The following is a 21,283-nucleotide window of genomic DNA, read 5'->3' as shown; positions in this document are numbered from 1 at the left end:
CCCTAGACATTATAAATTTTTTGTGAGATCAGTGGAGGCATATTGATTTTCATATTGCCCTAAGAAAAATGAAGTATAATCTTATAACTAATTATGTGTAATATGTATATTCAGCATGGCAAATATATATATAATACACATATTTAGATAGCACCAAGCAATGGACCTGAAGTAAGGAAGACATGAGTCTAAACCTGGCCTTCTATATTTACTCCTATGTTATCCTGGGCAAGTTGCTTAAGCTCTAGGTGCCTCAGTGTCCTCATTTGTAAAATTGGGGTAAAAATAGCACCACCCTTCCATGCTTGATGTGATGATAAAATGAGGTAATATCTGTAAAGGTCTTTGCAAATCTTAAAATTCTTTATAAATATTAGCTATTAGTATATAAAATATGCAATATATTATTCTATCTCTATATATATTTAATATACACCTAAGTATATATGTGTGTGTGCAGAGAAAGAAAGAGAGAGGGAAGAGGGAGGATAGGAAAGGAGAAACAGAGAGGAAGGGAAGGGGAGAGAAAAAATTTAAAACAAAGTAAAAAAGTTTTTTATAACATGCTACTTGGTAAATAGACAACCTTGAAAAAAATAAAACTACATTTACAATGCTGTAGATATTTTGTGATGTTCATGTGTTTGGGAGCAATTAGTTTCCAATAAAGAAAAGACAATTTTAAATATGTCAAAATTCCAAGTCTTAGGTCATCCTGGCTAAGTACATAAAACGAAATGGATGATAATGGACACCTGGTCTTATCTTTTTAGAGGTTCTCCTTATACCCACCATCATCTCACTTTCCATACCTGAGAAGAAATGAGCTTTGAAACCCTTCTTAGAAACGGTGTTGTCAGATTTGAATTCAATCCTCATATTGTTGAACTGGGAAGTGATCACCTCAGGTACTTCTGCCCCACAAAATTTGCCATGTAATTTGGAATCTGAGGACAATCCACTTCGGATCTCCACATAATCATATTTGCAAACCTGTGGTAGGGGTGAAAAGTCTTCATTTCAGTCAACTTAAAAAGCATTTTAGAAGAGAATAATAAAAGACCCTTGAAATCAGGGACTTTGGGTTTTTTTTTCTCTGTTTCCAGAAACTTTTATATTCCAGTAACATACCACTGCTAAATCCTATTACATGACAACTGCTTAAAAATATTTATTTTTTTCCAATTGAACTGACCTTTATGACTCTACCACAATATAATGTCTTTCGACATCCTAAGTTTTCTGCCTATCTTTGTCATAGAAAATTGAAAGCTAACAGCTAAAGGGAAAACAATTCAGAAAAGGGATCATTTTCATATGATCATGGGATCATGGATAGAATGGACTAATTTTAAGTGTCATCTATCCTACCCCCTTCATTTTCCAGTTAAGGAAACTGAAGCAGAGAGAATGTGTGACTTACCATTGCATAAAATGTAAAGTTGGAGTCAGGAAGACCTGAGTTCAAATCCTTGCCTGACTATGAGCAAGTCATTAAGCCATTTAGTCTCTCTCAGTCTATTCCTTCACCTGTAAAACTGTTGAAATTGTACCACCTCACAGTTTTGAGGATCAAATGAGTGTCTGTGCAAGTGTGTGTGTATGTGTGTATAGTGTATATATATATATATATATAAAATATATATATATACATACACACATATGTTATGTGTATATGTACGTCAGTGTGGGTGTGTTTGAAGAGTACACTGCAAATCTTAAAGCACCATAAAAATGCCAACTATATAAATGATAGCTTAGTGAAAAGAAGTAAAACATTGTAAAAGGAAGGAAGAAAAGGGATGCTTTACAAATGTTTAAGGGAACCAGAGTGGAATTAGTATCTTTACTGGTTTTCAATTTAAAAGTCACAAACATGGAAGGTGGTAAAAACCAGGACACTTTCCCTCTAAGAATTCAAATCCATGGCTTGTAATCACATCTTTTTTAAAAAAAATCCAATAAAATAACTTTAACTTGAAATTCACATTAATTATTTATCTTCTTTGAATTAACTGGTAGAATGTCTATTTGTCCTTCAGAGAAGTCCTGCTACAACTACAGATATTCTGATTTCACATGGATAGTATGAGTTAAGTGAATGAAAAGTATCTTTTGTTATTGGTTTTTTAAATTAAGTCTTATACAAATGACTCTGTGATTCATTACCAAAGTAACTCTACTTACTGTACATTTTTAATTCCACACAGAGCATTATTATATGAAGGTGTATTTAATGCCTTTGAACAAGGCATATAACTTACCACTGAAGTCAGGCTCTTGTGATGCGAGGATAATGCTTAATAAGCAAAACGATGTTAGAGAAAAAATAACTATTTCCTCTATTTAATATCACAGCATTTATTTTTTAACAAAGAGGGAATACAAGATAGAACAAAGGTATACATGTAGAAAGCATACCTTGCTAGAAACAGAATCAGCTTCTTTCAATTATAACATGAACTAGAAAGCAATCATTTGGTACTGGGCTTCTCTTTTGGGTTAGGAGAAAAAGAAAGCAAAATGAGGTTTTAACTTTCGTCTGAAATTGTACAAGCCAAGTTTTGATTAGTACAGATTTATTTTATATTCAAGTTATGCACCTATGAAAATACACAGTATTTAGTTAAAATTTCCCACACATGGCAAAGTATTGGAAATCAAGGCGATGCCCATCAATGGAGGAATGGCTAAACAAGTTGTGCTATATGAATGTAAGGGAATACTACTGTGCTATAAGAAATGAGGAGCAGGCAAACTTCATAATAACCTGGAGAGACTTATATAAACTGATGCTTATATAAACTGAACTAGGAGAACTTTGTACACAATTACAGACACATCATATCTGTGATGACTAACTTTGATAGACTGGGCTCCTGTCAGCAATGCAAGGCTATAAGACAACTCCAATAGACTCATGATGGAAAGGGCTATCCAAACCCAGAGAAAGAACTACAGTCTTAATGCAGATTGAAACTTGCTCTCTCTCTTTTGTGTCTTGTTTTGTCCGTTCTTTCTTGTTGTTTACTCCATTGGTTATAATCCTTCTTTATAACCTAACTAATGTTTAATGTGAAGGTATTTGATTGCATGCCAGGGGGAAGGGGGAGGAGAAGGAGTGTAAGAAAATGTGAAACTCAAGGGATTTTGAAACTGAATATTATAAACTAAAGGTAAATAAATAAATTTTTTAAATGGAATAAATTTTTTCACACAGTAATGTCATTATAATTTAAGAAACACTGGGATGTGTTATAAGGTTAGCAAAGCACCTTTTCATGAAAGAACTACTACTCCTAATAGTATAATACTTTTTAGTATCTAACATCATTTCTGTATGAAACATTCTACCTTAAGTACTCCCACCCCTAAAACTTCTAAATTCCTTTGATTCATGTATCATCCATGGAATCAAAATATCAGTCACCTGTTATAAATAGATTTCAGAAAAAAAACCCTGTTATTTAAGGGTGAAAATTTCATGAAATCACATTATTGGTTAGGAAACCACAACCTTTACTAATCAAAGTTTAAAGCATATCAATGGATTTGTACCAAATGGAATAATTTTTCATTTCAATTAATTCTCACAAAATTTGTGATTAATATAGATGTGTGGAGGAAAACAACATGAGTTATTGGGGGGGGCAGTTTTTTAAATTCTTTTTTGCTTTTTGGAGGGCAATTGGGATTAAGTGACTTGCCCAAGGTCACATGGCTACTTTTTGTGTTAAGCATCTGAGGCCAAATTTGAACTCAGGTCTTCTTGACTCCAGGGCCAGTGCTCTATTCACTGTGCCACCTAGCCGCCCCTAAAAACATGAGTTTTTAGAGAGGATTTTAGATTTGAAGTCTTAGGTCACAGGTTAGAATCTCAGCTATTTCACATAATACTTAGAATAATTAGATCTTCCTGGGCCTCAGGTTCCTCCTCTGTAAATTGAGTAGTTCAACTAGATAAGCCTCATTTCTATTTCTAAATCTCTGATCCTATTATCAGAGAGAGTATAGGCAAAAACTGCACAGAAGCTGAAGATTTAATGTGTTGAGATATTCATTGATGACCCATCAACATACTAGAGGAACAATTAATACTTCAAACATAAACTACTCAGATTGCTAGAGTAGGATATCCTATAAATGTATCAGATATTGGGCTTTAAGCTACCCTAAGGAAAAAGCATTTCAAGCTGTTGGGTTTTTTCTTTTAAAAAATTCATTTTTAATTTAAGGAAGAAAAGGAACATTTCCATAAGATAATAAAATTTAATAAATCATCAGCAGAAATTCAAGATACTAAAGCATTGTAATGCTGTGCACGAGTAGCTTTCCAGAAAAACGCTACTGTGAACAGCTTTTAAGGTTCTGATTACATGGTATAGTGAACATTCTATTTATTCCATAACAAATCAGAGCAAAACATTCACAGAAATCAAGGTACAGCATTTACAATATTACAATTTATCACAGATAATCAAAATATAGCATTCACAACAACTTATCACAGAAAATGGCCATATAGTTTCCACTACAGTGGTCACAAAGTTTTGAACAAAGAACAATCATTTAGTAACTCAATCATTCAATCATCCTTAGGGAGGTTTGCCTCCTCAAGGAGCACAAAGTACAATAGTCAAAGTCTTCCACTCATGGGGCACACTAAATTAACTCAAGCAGTCACTTATTCAGTAATCAATTACTAAGTATCATTAATCACTAAGTACAAATCATTAGAAAATACACAGACCTTCCACCCCTAGGTCAAGGGTAAACTACAATTTCTTTACTACTCAGTACCCATGGAGAGGTCTTTTCATCTTGACTTGAGGCAGACAGCTCCCAGTTCATTGTCCAGCTTCACACTGAAGTTCACAGCGTCCAGTCCATTTCAAATCCTTCACAATTTCTGTTCCCAGGAATTCAAGGCCCAACCAAGCCACAAACAGACAAAGTCTTAGCATCCCAGTCATGCCTCCTCAGTCTTCTGCAGCTTGTTCAAAAAATCAGAATCACCTTATCCATCTGGGCAGGGGGGGCAGGGGGTTCCTGGGCTCCTGGGCTCCTCTTCAGCCTCCTGGGCTCCTCTTCAGAAGAAGCTCCACCACCACAAGTTCTCAGGAAATTCTGAGTCAGTTCTCAATTCTCATTTCTCTTCTGTAACTGCTCTGCCTCCAGATGCTGGTCCCAAGAAATTCTGACTGTCCCTTCCTGGGGCTTTTCCTTATATATGCATAGCAATAGCTTCTTCCTGTTTCAGCCAACCTCTTCCTGTTACATCAGGAACAGGAGATAGGAGTTCATAGCTTCTATTTCCCCAACAGAGGCTTGATCAATTACTAAGTGCTAAGTACTTGCTACCTTTGCCAACGCAAAAGGATCCTCAAACTCCAGTTACATAACCATTACAGGCATATACAAAGGAGAAGGAAAAGGTGAAAGCAAAATGAATAAAAAAAATATGAAGAGTAGAGAAATAGAGAGAGAAAAGGAAGGTATTTAGGATCATAAATTATAAAATACTCATAACAAAAAAATCGTAGTAGCTATTTGGTGGCAACCACTGAATTATACTACCCATGCATTTAGCACATCAACTAAATGCCACTGCATTAAAATGCTTGGATGTGGCTCTTTTAAAATAAATGGAATATGAAGATTGCGGAGGAAACAATGAAGAAAACATTTTAAAAAATAATGTACATATTCCTTTCTCTGGACTCTGGTCTTTTTTCTTCAATGTTCAGAACAAGTTGAAAGTTGTGTGTCTCAATGTTTTCATTTCCAGGCCAATTCTATGGGACCTCCAGGCCGAAAAAGGTTCATGTGCTTTTTAATCTTTTTTTTTTTTTTTACTATTTTTCTCCTCCCCCCAAACATTTTCAAATAGAATAATTTTTTTTTCAATTCTGCCAGTCATTCATGGAGTATTTATCAAGTGATTACTATGTGTAAAATGCTAGGTATACAAAGACAAAGCAAAAACAACCTGCTTTCAAGGAGCTTTATGCTTTTAGAGGGGAGTTCACAACATGTAAATAACTAGGCACATAAACTATATGTTCAGAATAGATACAAGGTAATCCACTGGGATTAGAACATTGAACGTTTACTATTGGGAAATAGATGATTAAAGATTGAAGGGTATCATCAACAAAACACAAGTATTAATAAACACAAAAAAGCACTAACTTTACCTTCACATCTTAACCACGTTACCATGTGCACTCCCACTTTGAGACATCCTTTGTTTAGCAGAATCACAATCTACCAAATAAAAATATACCAACTTCCCGAAATGGATATTTTTCTCCTGACTAAACCAATGTGATTTTGTTAATTATTTTCATGGAAAAATTAAAAAAAAAGTGAACCTAGGCCCATATATTTCACGGTTATTTAATAAACCAAAAATATTTATTAAGTATAGGGAGAAAAATGCTACCACTAGATGATTGAAAATTGCCCAGAAAAAGTTTAAAAACATTCAGCCAGTATTAATAAAATCCAAAAATAATGCTAGAAATAATCTGCAGAGGAGGAGACTCTGCTCATTTCTATTATTTTAAACAAATAATTTTGATTTTTCCTAAGATCATATATCTAGGTTAGAAGTAACCTCAGAACACTTCAATTTTACAATTTACAATTGAGGAAACTGAGGCCTAGAAAGGTTAAGTGTTCTATCCAAAGCCATATAATAATAAAGAGCAGTCATTGTATCTCGGACCTCTGAGTCCAATTTTTTTTATCTTCAAAATATCTTCAGAAATTTAATCTTTACTTACTTCATTGCCCTCTAGTTCAAAAAATTCAAATTTCATAGAAATTCGGTACTGGATTGGAGCCACCACCTGCCAAATGCAGTTTTTATTGGGAGGGTATTCTTTAGGCCAGCCTGGGGTGGTTATGGTGCCATTGGGCTTTGTCAGAAGTCCTCCACAAGCAGCTGAAAAAGAAGAAAAAAAGAGAGGTTTTTCTTTTTCTCAAGGCTCCTGTAAACCACCTTTAAAAGCTCTCACTTAATATACTGATTACATTCCCTCACTGAAAACAAATACTCTGCTTCCTAATAATTTGGTAATTATCTGCATCAACAGAATCAAAGTGTGAATCACTTTATGAAGTCTTTCTTCACCTACTGATGCATTCCCTCTCCAATTATCTTATATTCATTCTTCATTTTATGTATAGTGGTGGTGTTTCCCTAATTAAAATGTAAACTCTTCGAGAAGGGGCAATTTCATTTTTAACGTTGTATCGCTAACACAATGCCTAGCATGTGGTACACAATGAGTGATTAATAAATGCTTGATGCTTCTATTGATTTCTAATTCTAAAGAGTACCAGTCCACATGCTCTGCCTATTTTTCTTGATCAAAAGGTTCAGAGTTGAATCTCACATTAATCCACCTGGGGGTAAAGTCAACTCAAATTGTCCCATATACGCATCAGGGCTGCCATGCTTGGAGATTGTCCTGATTGGTGTTAAGATAATACGGAGAATTAATTCACATCGTCCCAGTTCCACAAGTACACTGGCCAACAACAATGTGGTACAAAATGATTTCATCTTAAATCCCATTACAGGAAGTATAGACACTGTAATACTAAAAGAATTACATTATAAAGCAGTATAATTCATAAGGCTATCAACACAGGGCTAATTTAAAGCACTCTACTGAATTTCAAGTTGAGGCAGATTTAGGTAACAAATATTCCCTACTTTCACATATCTAGCAAATTATATGAAATGTGATTTTGATCCAGTGTGAGTTATTTGTTTATTTTAGAAATGAGCACATACCTTCACAACTCCTTTTATCAGGCCCAAGTTCATAGCCAGGTTCACAGGCACACTGATAACTTCCCAAAGTGTTTATACATTGCTGTTCACACCCTCCATTGTCAGGTTTTGAACATTCATCTTCCTCTATAGACAAGAGGGAGAATAATAAAATAACCTATCATGATCCTTCTCATTTCTAATGAGGTTGCCTTGAAAACAAAATATGCTTTATAAAAATATGTATATATAAACATATTTATATATCTATGTGTGTATAAATGCATACACATATAGAAATTAAATACCATATATGTATATACATATATATCATCATTATAGTATTAAAATATATTCTATAGAATTAAAGGCATTCATTTTAAAACTTGAACTAGGGAAATCAACTCTTTCATCCAAAACAACTGACAGCTGCAGCCCTGCTTAACAATTTCTTTGTGGATGGCCTATAGGAATTTAGGTGTCAGAAAACTAAATGTTGCATAAATGCATAAATAAATGTTGCAATAAATACATAAATAAATAAGAGAATGAATGGAAATCCATAACAGTGCACTTAAAGGGCACTTTATCTCCCAAAGAATGAATCTAGGTTTTCCTGAATTTATCTTCAAAAAAAGATTAATAAAATCACCCAAATCCTAGGTTTTGATCTCATTGATACTATAGGAATAATAAACACCAGCATAAAAGAAAAGCCCACAAACTACAAAATTTCTGAATGTTAATTGCAGAGTAATATCTAGAATATTTGTGCTAATGTGTTTAAAAGCAATTAGCAGTAGCAAGGATAAATAAAATCTACTCACTGATCTAAATTCTTTTTTTTAATTCAGTTTAAATCTTTTTATATTAGTTGAATGTGTAAGTGCTCCAAAAAACAGACACTTCCATTTTCTCTTCTTCCATTTTTCTTTCATATGAAAGCATAGATAACAAAAACATAAAATAACAAACAACAAATATAAATGAAAATGCAGTAATGAAAATGGTAAATAAGGAAAATTTAAACATCATACTTTGGAAAAGACAAGTATTTTCAAAATCATTTCAAATATATTTGTTTTGTGTTTGTTTTTTTTTGTTGTTATTTTTTGCTTTTTAGAGGGGCAATTAGGGTAGTGACTTGCCCAAAGTTCAGATATATTTGTGAAGTGAAAAAAGAACTGAATCAGCTTTTCCCTTTTCCTGCGCATGCTGAACTCTGATGTCTATTAGAGAAAAACTAAATTTTTGCTCTTCAAAGTAAAACAAAATGCTCTGTTCCAAAAAATAGACAGAGAGACAGAGACAGAGAGAGATAGAGACAGAGACAGAGACAAAGAGAGAGACAGAGAGACAGACAGAGAGAGAGAGAGAGAGAGAGAGAGAGAGAGAGAGAGAGAGGAAAAATCTTTTTTAGCCAAAAATAGTTTTGATGTGTACCTTTAAAAAAATTAGCAGCAAACCCAGCTTTGTTAACAGTTCCATCTGAAACAAACTTCATCCACAATATATTAGAAGTTGACTTGATATCTTCTGGTTTATCATAACCACAAAAATGGCCAATCAAAGGACTATTTTCATTGGAACCATCCCGAATTTCCAAGTAGTCATAGGCACAGCTATCGTGTCTTTCAATCTGAAATAGGGAAAATTTTTTTTTGCTAGTTGTATGGACCATTTCTAGAGAAAAGAATTTCTATGAAAATGACGATGCATAAATAATTCCCAATGTCACAGTAACAGACATATATTATGCCTATGGACATATATGAGTATGAAAGATTATGTATATGCATATATGTGAATATGTATATATTTATTTCACCTTGCTTACAGTAATAATGAGTACATATGACTGAAAGAATTTATGGGTATTCAGAATTACTTTATACTTTGTAAACTGAAAAATGACCTCTTATCCACTGCTCTTCAATAAATGTGCAAAGCTAAGAGATAAGTAGATCTCAAAGGTCTCTACAGAAAAAAAAAAAGATTCTCCTATGAAACAATGTTTTTCTTTTCTTTCTTTTTTATTTCATATATAAAAAGACTTGTAAATAATGACAGCCATGATTTTAAATTTACTTCAAAACTGGTCAAAATACCCATGGCCTGAAATAACTTAAAAGCTATAAAAGTATTATAATGATTTTATTTCTTTAACAAAGTCATACTTTTATTCCAGAAAATGTTGGAAACAAACTCCTTAACCAGTAGTATTTTTTGCAGTTTACCTGATAATATGGGATTACATTCTCCTTAAATCTATGAAAAACTTTACCGTTAATTGGCTTGGTCATAATTGAACTAGTGTATTATATGACCACCACTGACTTTCCAATGTCTATATTTAATAAGGATTCAATTTAAACTAATTTTATTTATTATTTTACTACAGTTCTGGGAAACTTGATTGATTTCTTTTATAGGAGAAAATGCAAAATATCAGGTCAGATATTTACCGTGTTTCCCCGATAATAAGACACTGTCTTATCAATTTTTTTGGACAGAAAAACATCAGAGGGCTTATTTTCAGGGGAGGGCTTATTTTAATGAACATTGACAGCAATTTTAATAAACAGGTAAATGTGAACAAAAAATGTACCTTTATTCAATAATGAATTCAATAAAGGACAGGATGACGCGCTCACTGCTGCAGCTCTGATTGGATGCAGCTTGGAGCACAGCGTGCATTTCAATGGGGGGAGGGGGGGACGGTGCATACAGAGGGTACTGTAATGTAGCGTGTAGTGCAGGGGATCACCTTCACTACAGTAGCAATCTCAATAGGGTTTATTTTCGGGGGAGGGCTTATTTTAGAGGAATCTTACACAGTAAGGGGAGGGCTTATTTTCGGGATAGGTCTTATTATCGGGGAAACACGGTAGTTGATGAAGTTTTGTGAAACCTTGTAAGTTCAGCTTTTGTTGTTGCTGTTGTTGTTATTTTGTTTTGTGTTTTAGTGGCTTTAGATCCCCACTCCTTACCCTTCCTCTTAATGACAAATTTTGACTATATTCAGCAGTGACAAACTTGAACTGGTACATTTTGTGTGCTTTAAAGACTGGACTCTATTGTCTATTTTACCCTAGAGAAACAGAAAGAAAATGCCAATAGCTCAATAATTTCAAGAGAGTTAGCACTTTTTATAAAACTAAGTCTGAAAATGATCAGGCGTAACAGTGATACCAAACCATGCGAGGCTGGGGAAAGAAATAAACATCTATATACTGTGAACTATGTGCCAGGCACCATGCTAAGCCCTTTTCAGAAATATTATTATCACATTTAATCTTAACAATAATTATTCTCCTAATATAGAGTTGAAGAAACTGGGACAGATGTTGAGTGACTTGCCCCAGGTGTCATGCAGCTAGTAAGAGTCTAAGGCTGAATTTGAACTCAGGTCTTAATGACTCCAGACCCAAGTCTCTATCCACTGCATAACCAGTTATCTCTGCAGCATGAGGCAATGTCTATCATCTTCATTGTACAACACCATATTCTATATATTCCCTGTTAAAAAATTATCAAATCATAGCTATACTATGAGATAAATATTATACATCAACTATGTGCTCACATAAATGTAGAATATAAATTTCAATGAAAGATCATTTCACTATTTAGAAATAGGCACAACATATTTTCTCTGACAGCTCAAATTTCTTCATCAAGTAATGTAATGGGGCAGCACAGTGGATAGATAGAGTGCTGGGCCTAGAGTCAGGAAGACCCATCTCCCTAAAAAAGAATAGCAAGGCCAAGGAATAGAAAAGTCTTTCTGTCTTATTTCAATCTAATTTCTAGTTCAAATTTGAAGTGACCACAGGGCAGCCAGGTAGCACAGCGAGTAAGAGCACTGGCTCCAGTGTTGGAATGACCTGGGGATCGAATCTGGGCTCAGACACTTGGCACCCACCCAGAAACACCTGGCTGTGTAACCTTGAGCAAGTTGCTTAACCCCGATTGCTTAGAAAAAAAAATTTGAAGTGACCAAGTACAGTCATGTAAAATTACAGACATCATCGATGCTTTTTTAATAGTGATAATGTTGATTTCTTACACTTACTAAGGTATTCAAAGGGGAAAACACTTTGGATCATGTATCTTAAACTGACAAAAATGAATTCAGAATAATACAGAAAAGAGTAGGAAGTTCTATGTTGTCTTCAGTAAAGAGATATTGTGGGAAAATTTCTAATATGATATTTTTAAGACTGCCAAGATTCTATATGTTAATATACTTTAAAATGTTCATGAAAGCAAAAGAATTGAGCCAACTGAGCAAAATTTCTGCCAAAAAATGCAACTTCTTGCCAAAGGGCTAGCTTAGAAAACAGTATTGTTAGTGAAAAATTATAAAAATGTTGATTTAGTGCTGGCTGTTCATATATTACTAAAGGAGAGAAAAGCCTTAATGTAGCAGTGACAAGATTAAAGCCCGTTGGATAGATCTTATTTAAAAGTCAAAGATCATTGGATGAAGGTTATCTGCATGTCTAGTTGCCATATGAAGTTCCTTTCTGTGGATCAAATCTGTAAGAGGAACTACTATCTCGAGTTCTGAAGAGAGGACCCAGCAGTCTAATAGAGCAACAACATTCATGATGCAAGAAGAAATGCTGTTAGCTGGTGGAGATTAGAAAAACTTATTAAGTTCTATAAACACATGTACACACACATTCACGCTACTAGATATTTAGGAAGCAAAGCAAGTTAGAACTCCCCTTGTTATATACCAGAGGCAAATTACTCCCTTTGAAATTATAAACAATAATATGAGGGTTTGATTCTTGTGGCCAAAATAAACTGGGTTTGGGTCTCCACTCTACCCTTTTTTTTGCCCATTTTTTGGTGTAGCCTTTGCCATGACAGATAATGTTTATAATAACTTAGATTTATTTAGTCCCTTACTTTTTTAAGACAATGCATATAAAGACTAGGAACTGGCACTGCACATTAAATTTTACTGAGAAGTCCAAGACTTTTCATATAAGAAGGTATGTGAAAAATATTTGCTGAATGAATCAGTAAATGAAACCAAAAGATTATACCCAGACCAAGAGAAACCAAAGACAAAAATAACAGCCTAAACAGTTAACATTTTCTTCTCCTGAGGTTTTAATTAATGATACATGTTGCTTCATAGAATCAACCCATTCCCAGAAAATTATATGTAAATCAAATGAAAAATTTAAGGGTGCTTTAATTTCACATCTGATTGATTATCCATTGTCAATTAAATCCCTCCTTCCATTATCCTGATATTCAACCTCTTCAGTAGTTAATGTTCTGTAACCAGCAGTCCTGTAAAGTTTATCTAGCACTCAGTGTAATCCTGGAAGAAATATCTATGGAAAACCTTTGTCAGTCTCTGAATAGATAGTTAACATACAAACTCAGATTCATATCCATATGTCATAATTCCTTATTCCATTGTACTGCCACTTCATGCTAAACTTTCAATCAAGCCCAATTTCATCTGTCATCTGACAGATAGTTATTTTATAATTAATTACAATAAAGATCAAATGATTCTTACGGTTATTTACAGATCCAATCTTATTTGTATACGTTATTATGTATGGATAGTTTCTGAAGGGAAGATCCAGCAGTCTACTGAAACAACACTGCAGCTACAGAATGAAATAGTATTAGGTAGCAGAGATGTGAGCTGTTTAACAAGTGCTATAAGCACACATGTGCACACAGACACTACTGGAGGTGGTCTGACATCTAGGGAACAAATCAAGCCAGATGTTACATCTATGTATATGTATATGTACACGAATATCTCCTAAAAGAAGTAAGGGGTATTTTCATGAAAGTTTATTATAGAGCTAAAACTGACATTTAAATAAAAACCTACAGTAAATTTTAAGTCTTTGGAACTCAAATTCCAGCTATTACATTGACTTTAAATTGCCCAGTAGTTGCTGCTCAACAAATAAACTATAGTATTATTTGTGTATTGTTTACTAAACATCTGTTATGGGCCAGGCATCGGGCTGGGTGTTGGGAATACAAAACTGAAATCAATACAGTTCTTACCTTCAAAGAGTATATAATTAAGAAATAGGATGAGATGTATGTAAATAACTATGATATTATAAAATGTTTAAATGCAGAGGACAAGTAGTACAGATTGTGAAATGAGAGTTTTAAGGAGGAAGGGCTACCTACTTCAATAGGAAAAGCAAGGAGAGTGAAGAAAGAAGAGATCAAGGAAGACTTTATATAGGGAAAAGTCAGTAAGTAGAGACAGTGTGGCAAATCATTCTACACAAAGGACCTGGGCTCGGTTCTTTTGGATTAAGGCATAAGATCTTTCTTAGACTAAAAAATGTTAATGTTTCACAATGGCAGTGTAACTAGAACCATAATTTATCCACCAAGTGATTGGTTTTCATCACATGAAAATGACATATTCATGAAATATGACAAACAGAATGAATTATATATAACATATATAGATGTGTATGTGTATACACACACATAAGACCTATCATTGACACAGACTATTTTTAATTTAACAGGAAATGTTTAAAAGATTTAAAATAATTGCTTCTAAATAGGATATAGCCTAAGCATTACAGGGTAAAAGTCTTTGTGTTCAAATCTAGGATACTTTACCACAGTAATGACAGTTCAGGCTGTTATTATCATTATCATTAACATTCATCACTATCAGATGCCTCAAAATTATAAGCAGAACATTCCAAAATTGAGAATGCATAGAAATGTTAAAAAGTAAAACAGACTTAAACATATTTAAATTAATATGCGTATAAAGAGAAGGAATTCCAATTCAGGCATATGTAATCCCTATGTTTATTTCACTTTATTGCTTTATTTACATTTATTCGAAGTCACTGCTATAAACACTTCCTGTCTCCAAGCTTTTCCTTCTGCTTTAAGTGCTGAAAGGTTTTTTTGTTGTTGTTGTTGCTGTTGGTGGTGGTGGTTAAATAAGGGGGATGACAATTTTTTCAATTTATTTTTTCTTCTTTTTGTGTTATTTGGACAAAAACTATTGATAAAACTTCACTGATGAAGAGAATTCCTGGTGTGGAGATTCCTTATGCTAATACAGTTTGAAAATTATCCTGAATCTACTAGAATCACCTGGGATACTGAAAGGTTAAGGTCACATAGAATGTGTCATAGTACTTGCAGCTACATCTTCCTAAATCTGAGCCTAGACAGCTATCTTCTCCAGTGTCCTGCCTCTCAGAATCTTTCAAATTAGGATGTATATTGTTTTTAATAAGTCTACTAATACAACATTTTCTAAGAATAAAGAATAAACTCACTAATTATTAAGCAAGGTTATACTAATAACTTTGAAGACGAAAAATCGCATACTATCATCAAGGAATTATGAATAGAATCATAGCCAAAAGAGGAATTCCCTTATGTGGCAATGATTTTACCCTCCCAGGTACCTAGAGGATTCATTCAATATCTGAAATTCCTTCAACAAGCAATAAATGCTTTCAAGACACAATTATGTTTTGCTTTTGCTAAAAGTTTGTAATATCTCAATTTCAGGAAAAATTACCGATATACCAATAATTATCAGTCTATAATTAATTATCAATTATCAATCTATAATTGATAATTACTGGCAGGGGCAGATAGGTGGTGTAGCGGATAAAGTGCCATACTCATCTTCCTGAATTCAAATCCTTCCTAGTTGTTTGACCCTGGGCAAGTCACTTAACCCTGTTTGCCTCAGTTTCCTTGTCTATTGAACTAGAGAAGGAAATAACAAAGCATTCCAGTGTCCTTGGCAAAAAAAAAAATCCAAATGGGATCATGAAGAATTGGAAATGACTGAAAATGACTGAAGAACAGCAACAATATTCTATGATAGTTAAGTATTAAAATGTCAATTTTGTTTTTTTTTTCTTAATGTCTTATTCCTCTTCTAAATCAAATGCCTCCTCCACAAAACTTTTTCAGTTTGGAGAATAATTGGAAGATTCTTTTACCCTGTCTGTATGTGTTTATTGTTCCCAAATATCACCTACAGAATCTCTGATCCCAAAGTTGGAAGAATGTAATATGTTTTAACCAACCCAAATAAAAACTATCTCTAAAAGTACCCTTCAGTCAGCCTTTGCTTGAATGCCTCCAGTGACAGAGAATCAATTACTTTCTATCCTTTTTGTAACTGTTGCTATAAAAACAACAGTTTTTGTATTACTCTAATTGTTGAGGAGTTTTTCTCTTTATAAAGCTGAAATCTTCTGCTTTGCAACTTCTCTCACTATTAGTTCTGTCTTCTGGATTCAGGAAAAATAAGTTTTACCCAACCCTTGTACTTAAAAGCTTTTTCAAATATTCTCTCTTCTTCTTCTTCTTTTTCTTCTTCTTCTTCTTCTTCTTCTTCTTCTTCTTCTTCTTCTTCTTCTTCTTCTTCTTCTTCTTTCTTCTTCTTTTCTCTCTCTCTCTCTCTCTCTCTCTCTCTCTCTCTCTCTCTCTCTCTCTCTCTTTCTCTCTCTCTTTCTCTCTCTCTCTCCATATAAACAAAGTAGTTAAAAAATTTTTGGGGGGGAGGGAGGGCCCTAGCAGTTTAGGGGATCAGAAAAAGTTTTGAGAAGACAGTGACTGAGTTACAAAACAAAGAAGCAGAGGAACACCATGAGGCTGAGAGAGTGAAGTAATGCATCCCCTCGCACCTTCCTACTCTCAAAGTATAAGCTCCTTGTGGACAGAGGACTGCTTTTCATCTTAACTTTCTATTTCTAGGTCCTTGCAAAGTACCCTGCACATAGCAGGTATTTAATAAAAGCAAACTGGATTAGACTGGCTCTCATTTCCCTTCACTTTTTCCTTGACTTCCTGATTTTTGGAACTTTGTTCAACACCTTAGTTATAGACCACAGACTTCCTAATTTCTGATGTGACACAGATTTTTCTTCCTTCTTCTGTTTTGGCTCCAACCTACCTTCCCAACTCATCCTTCTACATGCTGCAATCTTCCCAAATAGGTCTTCTCTGTGTTCTTCATTCATGATAAAACATCTCTTCTCTTTATGTCTTTCTGTTCTACGCCTGGAATGCATTACTTCTCTACTTCTAACTAATGGAGTCCTCCTTCTATATGGTACAATTGAGTCACTATCTTTTGAGAAAAACTTTTTCTGATTCCCCTAACTGCTAGAGCCCTCCCCACAAAAAACCAACATTGTATTCAACTACTTTGTGTGTATGCATATATTTATAAAATTTATGTACTTAAATTATCTTTATACATAATTAAACAATAAATACTTATTAAGGACCCATTACATACTAGGTACTATGATAAGCACTAGGGATACAAGAGGTTAAAGACACTGTGTTTCCTAAAGAAGCTTACAATCTATTGGGGGAGTAAATATCATATATATATACATATATATAAACATATATATATACACACCAATCAAGATATATACAGAATAAATAGGAATTAACAAAAGGAAGGCACTAGAATTAGGAATGGTAGGAGGATTCCAGTAAAAGAAAGGATTTTAGTTGAGACTTAAAGGAAGCTAAGAAGCTATATTAAATTTCTATTAACTCTGCTTAGTTTGACATATACTATATGCACTGCATACACTCATCTATGTCTTCTCCATTACAATGTGATTACATTGTGAATAGGGATTGTTAGTATCTCTACTGCCTCAGTGTCTGGTGCTTAGTAGTCATTTAATCCATGCTTGTTAATTGGCTTTGTTACTCTCCAAGTTGCACTGCTGACTCCTTTCCATAGGACTTTGTCTAACATAGCACATAAACTTCTCCACCCTGCAAGCTCACTCCATTCTAGACTATTTTTCAAAGTGTAAGTATCCTCTGTAACCTCTGCCCCTGTGGTCTCTCCCTCAGATTGGCTGGTTCCTCCTAGAACCTCTAATTTCAGGAAGAGGACTAGACCAATCATACGCTCATTCCTCTAAAGGCTGCACTGCTATCTTATTTCCAAACGACTTTCTCTACTATACCAACCCCCCATCCTGGAGTTGGCTACTTTCACTCACATACCCCACCACTACATTTCAGCTCTCTACAAGGGGGTTTGGCTGTTAAAATAAGGGAGAGCAGAGCTGGTATAGCTGGCCATGAAGGAAGCTGATTTGGCTGTTGTGGTCAGAGAAGACAGTTTGTTTACATGCCTAGTCCATGCCTACTGCCTAAGCAGTAAATGCTTTTATGCCTAAGCATAAAGTGTTTCTCTGGGTCTATTTTTAGAGGTTTTTTTACATGTCTCATTTTCAATCCCAACAGTTTACTGAAGATTTAAATAAAATACTAGGCATTTTTAAGATAGAGTATAACATTTTATTTAGATCTTCAGCAAACTAATGGAACTTAGAATTGGACATACATAATATACGTGTTGCCTTCTGCCATTAGAATTTACATTCTAATGCAAATTCTTGTAAGCACTTAATAAATGCTTGTGGACTCTTGGTTCACTTAGTTGACAAAAGCTATATTGTACTCCTGAAGTCCCTAGACACTACTACACCTACTAATAGATGTTTGGTTCACTTTTGTCCTCCTCACTGGAAAATGCTCATTCATTGGCTTTCTGGCTCTGGAATTGAACATATGTTCAGCCCTCTACTGGTTCTGTTTTGTTATGACTCATGTGAATGTTGTCATTTATTTCCTGACAATACAAACATTTTTTGATGATGATGATGGATGCTAGGCCAGTAAAATCCCATTTTCTACCTTAAAAAAATCTTTGTTTAATACCAATTAATAAAGAAATGGTACTTTTAAAAATTTAACAGAAGATAGTTTCCCCATTCTAATAGTAGGTTTTGAAAAAATAAAATAAGAGTAATTATTTAGTAGTGTCCTCAAGCAGCCTTGTAGAACAGGATTATGCATTTGTCAAGGGAAACTACTGTCAGTTGTTAAAACATTCCTATTCAAGCAGCACAGATAAAATAAACTCACTTTAATCTCCTTGAAGAATTCTGCAACAGGAAGAGAAAAAAAAACACCTTTTAACTCTCAATGTTACATTTTATAGACAATTAATTACTTCTTCGGTGTTTTAATTGATAAGTACACGTACTTCTTCCATGATTTAATAAGGGTGCCTATTGCCATAATGCCATAGTTGTGCTCTGAGTAGGTGGGCTGTTAAGGTCAGTTAAAAGGCTTTACCTCAAATGCCTGAAAGGTTAACCCAACATTGTAGTTCTCTGAAGCTATTATTTTCCACACACATTCTTTCATGGGTCTGTAGTCATCAGGATAATTAGGAGACTGGATCTGGCCTTCGTTTTTATGGATCTCACCACCACAGATTGCTGATAAAAGCAAAGAATTCAATCTTAGCAATGTTGAATGTTCAAAATACACTTTCACTTATATCTAAAGTGATGTTTTGGGAAAGTTCCTGGAGATGAGTAAGTTTCAAATGATAATTATATATACAAGCAACTAATAGTGCTATGTTGAATGTTCAAAATACACTTTCACTTATATCTAAAGTGATATTTTGGGAAAGTTCCTAGATATGAGTAAACTTCAAATGATAATTATATATACAAGCAACTGAGTGCTACAAATATTTAGTCCTTCGTAAACTGGTCCAACCTATCCTTCCAGGTTTATTATCAACTACTTCCCTTCATGTATTCTTCAGGTCAGCCAAATTGGTCTTCTTGCTATTCTTCAGATAAGATGAAGATATTTCAGTGTCAACATTAAAGAAATTCAATGCTTATCAGCATTATAACTCTCATAAGGACCACAATATTTTAAATGAAAGGAAGAGGTACAAAAGAAATTAAAAGATGAAAACAAAAGTAAAGACAATCCTTTCAAACAGCAATAAGACTTGGAAATAAAGTAACTGAAGCAACTTATAAAGTAGCTTATATACTTGGGAATAAAGGGAAGCCAGTCAGTGATGAAGAAATTATGAAAGAATGCAGTGTTGAAGTTGTAGGATGCTTAGACACTGATAATGTTTCAGAGTACAAACAACTGCTTCTTTCAAGGAGAACCATAGCTTATAGGCAGCACAAATTAGCCTTCAACTTAACAGAAGAACTACATGCAATATTTCAGAAGAAAAATAAATATATTATTTAATCGCATTGGATCAATCAACTGATACTATTGACTTGGCAGAGGTTTTACACTTCATTCAGGTCATAGCAGAAGATTTTCTTTGCTACAAAGACTTGTTAACTTTGGGCAAACTTGCAAACAGAACATGGGGAGAAGATATCTTTAACAACTTTCAGATAAATGTAGTGAAGCTGGACTGAATTTGGCAAATTTAGTGAGTGTATATTTAGACAGTGCACCTTCCATGACAGGAAAACTTGAAGGGTTTATTACATAGATAATAAAAATGAATTAACAGATCCAAATGCTCTCATTTCTTTTCTCTGTGCTAAAGCTACAATTTTAAGTGAAACTTTACAAGCTAAAAGTATTATTAACTATATTCATACAAATGCAACACAGTATCATCAGTTTTGTAATATACTAAAGGTGAACAATGAGGTATTCAGTGTTGATTTGCCATATCATTTTAAAGTGTGTTGGCTATCAGAGACAGATGTTAGTTAAATTTTTTTTCTCTGTGAGAATAGATATTTCAGTTTTATGAAGAACAGTATCAGCGATGTGAATTACTGAAAGAAGATTTCTATAGGAATGCTAAAATTCTGTGTGATACCGTATCTAATCAAAACAATTTGAATATTTCTTTGCAAAGTAAAACTGTCTATATACAATACGTGGCATTTTTAAAAAAATCACTAGTTCTTCAAAAGGAAATTTTGGATGAACATTTTCTGTAGTTAGCAAAGGTCATTGATGAGCAGGATAATATATGCGAATCATCTGAAGAATACACAGCTATTATAGACCTATTAATTAGAGAATACAAACAAAGGTCTACTGACTTTGAAAATCACAACATCACACACAAATTAGCATTTTAGGCTTACCTAGCTGATGTCACAAAGCCACCTAAAGAACTATAAGTACTAAAGAACTGCAATGGGCATTGATCGAGTGCTCAGTAAATTATTTTTTTAAGTCATTGTTTGATGCTAAGTAAGATCCAAATTGAAGATGAGGGAGTAAAAGCAGGGACTCCTCTAAGCTCTCCCTCAGTCCCTTCCAAATACCTTTAAAAATGACTATAAACAAATTATAGAGCGGGAGAATACACAAAAAGACAGAGGGAAACAAATTTCCAAGCCAAGACAACTTGGAAGGTCAGCAGGAAAGATGTGTTGCAGCAAGGTGGGAGAGGAGCACAGTCCAGCACAGGCCACTCAGAGTGGGCTCCAGAAAAAGCAGAGCAGTACTTGGACAGACTGAGTCACTGAGAGGAGTGGCTGCCTCTCAGCCCAGAAACGCCAAACACAATTTATAAAGTCAATAGAAAAAGTCTATGGCACCTGGGTGAGAGTGGGCAGTCCAACATATACCATACCAGCACAGCCCTGG

General features: G+C 34.2%; 1 protein-coding gene across 2 annotated transcripts in view; it reads right to left on the bottom strand.

Annotated features, from left to right (window-relative positions):
* The window catches only part of TLL1 (tolloid like 1), a 341,130-nt gene that overhangs the window by 87,143 nt on the left and 232,704 nt on the right, over nucleotides 1–21,283 (bottom strand). For both annotated transcript variants that reach the window (XM_069105652.1, XM_069105653.1), the window contains 5 exons: nucleotides 18,971–19,116; nucleotides 9,230–9,425; nucleotides 7,808–7,933; nucleotides 6,789–6,949; nucleotides 813–993 (listed from right to left, as the gene is read on the bottom strand). In XM_069105652.1, coding sequence (XP_068961753.1) covers nucleotides 813–993; nucleotides 6,789–6,949; nucleotides 7,808–7,933; nucleotides 9,230–9,425; nucleotides 18,971–19,116 — 810 coding nt within the window. The remainder of the gene's footprint in view (nucleotides 1–812; nucleotides 994–6,788; nucleotides 6,950–7,807; nucleotides 7,934–9,229; nucleotides 9,426–18,970; nucleotides 19,117–21,283) is intronic.

Source organism: Petaurus breviceps, unplaced genomic scaffold (assembly GCF_028583685.1).
Source record: "Petaurus breviceps papuanus isolate PSGF00001 unplaced genomic scaffold, PetGlider_PUasm1.0 76, whole genome shotgun sequence".
Taxonomy (NCBI): Eukaryota; Metazoa; Chordata; class Mammalia; order Diprotodontia; family Petauridae; genus Petaurus; species Petaurus breviceps.
The sequence above is the reverse complement of the archived record's forward strand: the minus strand, read 5'-3'. Positions and strand labels throughout refer to the sequence as shown.